Genomic DNA, 2,826 nt, shown 5'->3' with positions numbered 1-2,826 from the left:
CAGAAAAATGCCCTGTTTTAGAAACAGTGACATGTCAGATTACTCTATTTACTTTACCTCAAAAGTCCATCAGTAGTATTTGCTCACTATTATAAAATTATCATGACTTGATCAGGAGCAGTTTGTAGGTTTTACTGGACACACAAGCAGCTGCATGAATGAAAATGTATTCAACATGAGACAAACATAGGATAATGTTAGCCTTTCATACTGTTAGCCTTTCATAACGTTAGGCTTTCATACTGCTAGCCTTTCATAATGTTAGCCTTTCATAAAGTTAGGCTTTCATAACGTTAGCCCACTCACACAGTTTAACTATTGGCTACAAAATCTCTTCTCTTAATGTGCAGTCTTATGTCCAGTAGTTTAAAACAGTGCCTCATTCTGAAACCACCTAAAAACTTACCTCAGAATTATGTATTCCATGAAAGTAGGTTATTTTGATATGTGTCACTCATGTGAAAGATGTTTATTCTGCTTTTGTTGCCAATTAGAGGTAGAGTAGGGCGGGTCATGGCTTCACCATCTGAGGGGGGAAAAATGGGCAATTTTGCTCAGATACTACTGAATGGTGTGTATCAGGGGGATTTAGAAGTGGGTATACGAAATGCTGACTGAAACAAATACACCAGTGTTATGGTGTATTCAAGTAAAGTCATCAGTCACACAACTGATGAACATTTAGACCAGGGTTCCCCAACCGGCAGACTCCAGTCCAAATTCAGACACCAGGACACTTTCATCCCCTCACAAAAGAAGAAAAGTAAAAGGTTATATAAAAAATATATATATATACCTGTATAGAAATAACAACAATAACAACATCATTAAAGAATATATATCTATAGATATAAACAACAACAAACCAGCCCAATGACATCAATAAACAATCTGTCAGGTCAGTCTTCAACACATTTGGATTCAACTTATACCAACTGAACATGGAAATAACATCCAACTGTGTGTTGATCCTGGCGTCATGTGCGTCACAATAAGCGTCTTTGTGAAACACAACAGTGGAACAAATGTTTAACAGCAGAGAAATTAAGGAAACAAAGCTTCGATTTGGGAAAATTGTAATCAACTAATTTTTTTAATCGATCTGAGTCGATTAATCGTTACAATTCTACTATGAGTCCTTTGTCACATGTCCACATTTCAATAAAGTTTGTATAAAACATAACCTGGTAATATTGTACTTAAAAAATCTGGCTGACTTTTCTTGTGAATTTATACATGAACTGGAGGAAAAGGTTCTATTGTAGATGCTTGAACAAAGTAGTTTTGGCTTCAAAAACTGAAGTACAAACATGCAACATGATGTTTCTGTTGAACCTGTGGGTTTGTCTGCTGCTCCTCCCTTCATTGGTTTATTTAGGCTTAGCAATGTGGACCTCAACCCATAATCCCTCTGTGGACACACCTGTGGTGGACAGTATAAAGACCCTGGACTGAAGTGAGTCGGACAGCGAGCCTCCACGAGTGTCTCCACTGAAGCTCCAGAGCCTCCAAACCCATCGAACCAGAAGATGAGTCCCTCTGTGGGTCTGCTGCTGTTGGTCCTGCTGGGTCTCTCTCAGGCCCTTTCTGACATAGAAGAGGTCCCAGATGATGAAGATAGTGTTGACATCACCACCGCGATTCTGTCCACCAACAACGCCTCCGATGAGAACCTGTTTGAAGGAGACTTGTTGTTTCCAACAAACAGAAACCTCATGATGTGCTGGTCTGGGAACAGGTGCCGCTGGCCTAAGTCGTCCAATGGTCAAGTGGTGATTCCCTACGTGATTAACAATGTCTTCAGCAGCTTCGAGAAGGACAAGATCAAACGTGCCCTGCAGGATTTCCACACAAAAACCTGCATCCGCTTCACCCCACGTGTGAGAGAGTACGACTACATAAGCCTGGAGAGTAGACAAGGATGCTACTCTGCTGTGGGCAAGTCAGGAGGCAGACAGGTGGTGTCTCTGCAGAAGAACGGCTGCATGCACAAAGGCATCATCCAGCATGAGCTGTGCCACGCTCTGGGCTTCCAACACGAACAAACCAGGAGTGACCGCGACCAATACATCAAAATCCACTGGAACAACATCGCATCAAATATGGCCCACAATTTCCAGAAACATCGCACCATCAACCAAGAAACTCCCTACGACTACAGCTCCGTCATGCACTACGGAAAATATGCTTTCGCCAGAGTCCGTAACCAGCCGACCCTCACCCCCTACCCTGACCGTTCTGTCCCAATCGGACAGAGGCAGGCCATGTCCCAGTGGGACATCACCAGGATCAACAGGGCCTACAGCTGCAACTAACAAAGCATGTGACCATCCTGAACCAAAGGGATCCTTTATCAATAAATATTCCTGTCATCTTATCTGGTGTTTGTTGATTTATTTGGACCTGCATCAGTCAGTAGAAACTCTTCCTATTCTGTACACAGAAGGAAGCACAGCGGCATTATTGGAATGACTATTTCACCTCCAAACCTCCACAGAGGTGCTGCTGTTAAGAGCCTGGAAACTGACTGGTGTTCGAAATTACTACTCATTTTGTGGTCGCTCGTTTATGGGTTCATCTCGTCTTTTACAGATTCAAATCTCCACAACATGTAACATATGGACTTGAAAACAGGCCCAGATACACTCCAAGTGGAGCACCGCTTCAGGTGTACACCCACAAACCAGGGTCTAGCATCAACCCTAAACCAAAGTGGGAAGTGGGAAAAGGTGAGGAAGGGGCTTTACATGCAGTTACCAGGTGTCACAGGCCAAACTGGAAAAATAAAAACAGAATGAACAGAAAAATAGAAAAAAGTGTTAAAAA

At 42.5% G+C, this 2,826-nt stretch overlaps 1 protein-coding gene across 1 annotated transcript; it reads left to right on the top strand.

Moving 5' to 3' along the window:
* Positions 1 to 1,529: 1,529 nt before the first annotated feature.
* Positions 1,530 to 2,315, top strand: LOC115433130 (high choriolytic enzyme 1-like). The gene has a single exon (XM_030154378.1). The coding sequence runs from the start codon at positions 1,530 to 1,532 to the stop codon at positions 2,313 to 2,315; it is 786 nt and encodes a 261-aa protein (XP_030010238.1).
* Positions 2,316 to 2,826: the final 511 nt, after the last annotated feature.

Source organism: Sphaeramia orbicularis, chromosome 14 (assembly GCF_902148855.1).
Source record: "Sphaeramia orbicularis chromosome 14, fSphaOr1.1, whole genome shotgun sequence".
Lineage (NCBI taxonomy): Eukaryota > Metazoa > Chordata > Actinopteri > Kurtiformes > Apogonidae > Sphaeramia > Sphaeramia orbicularis.
The sequence above is the reverse complement of the archived record's forward strand: the minus strand, read 5'-3'. Positions and strand labels throughout refer to the sequence as shown.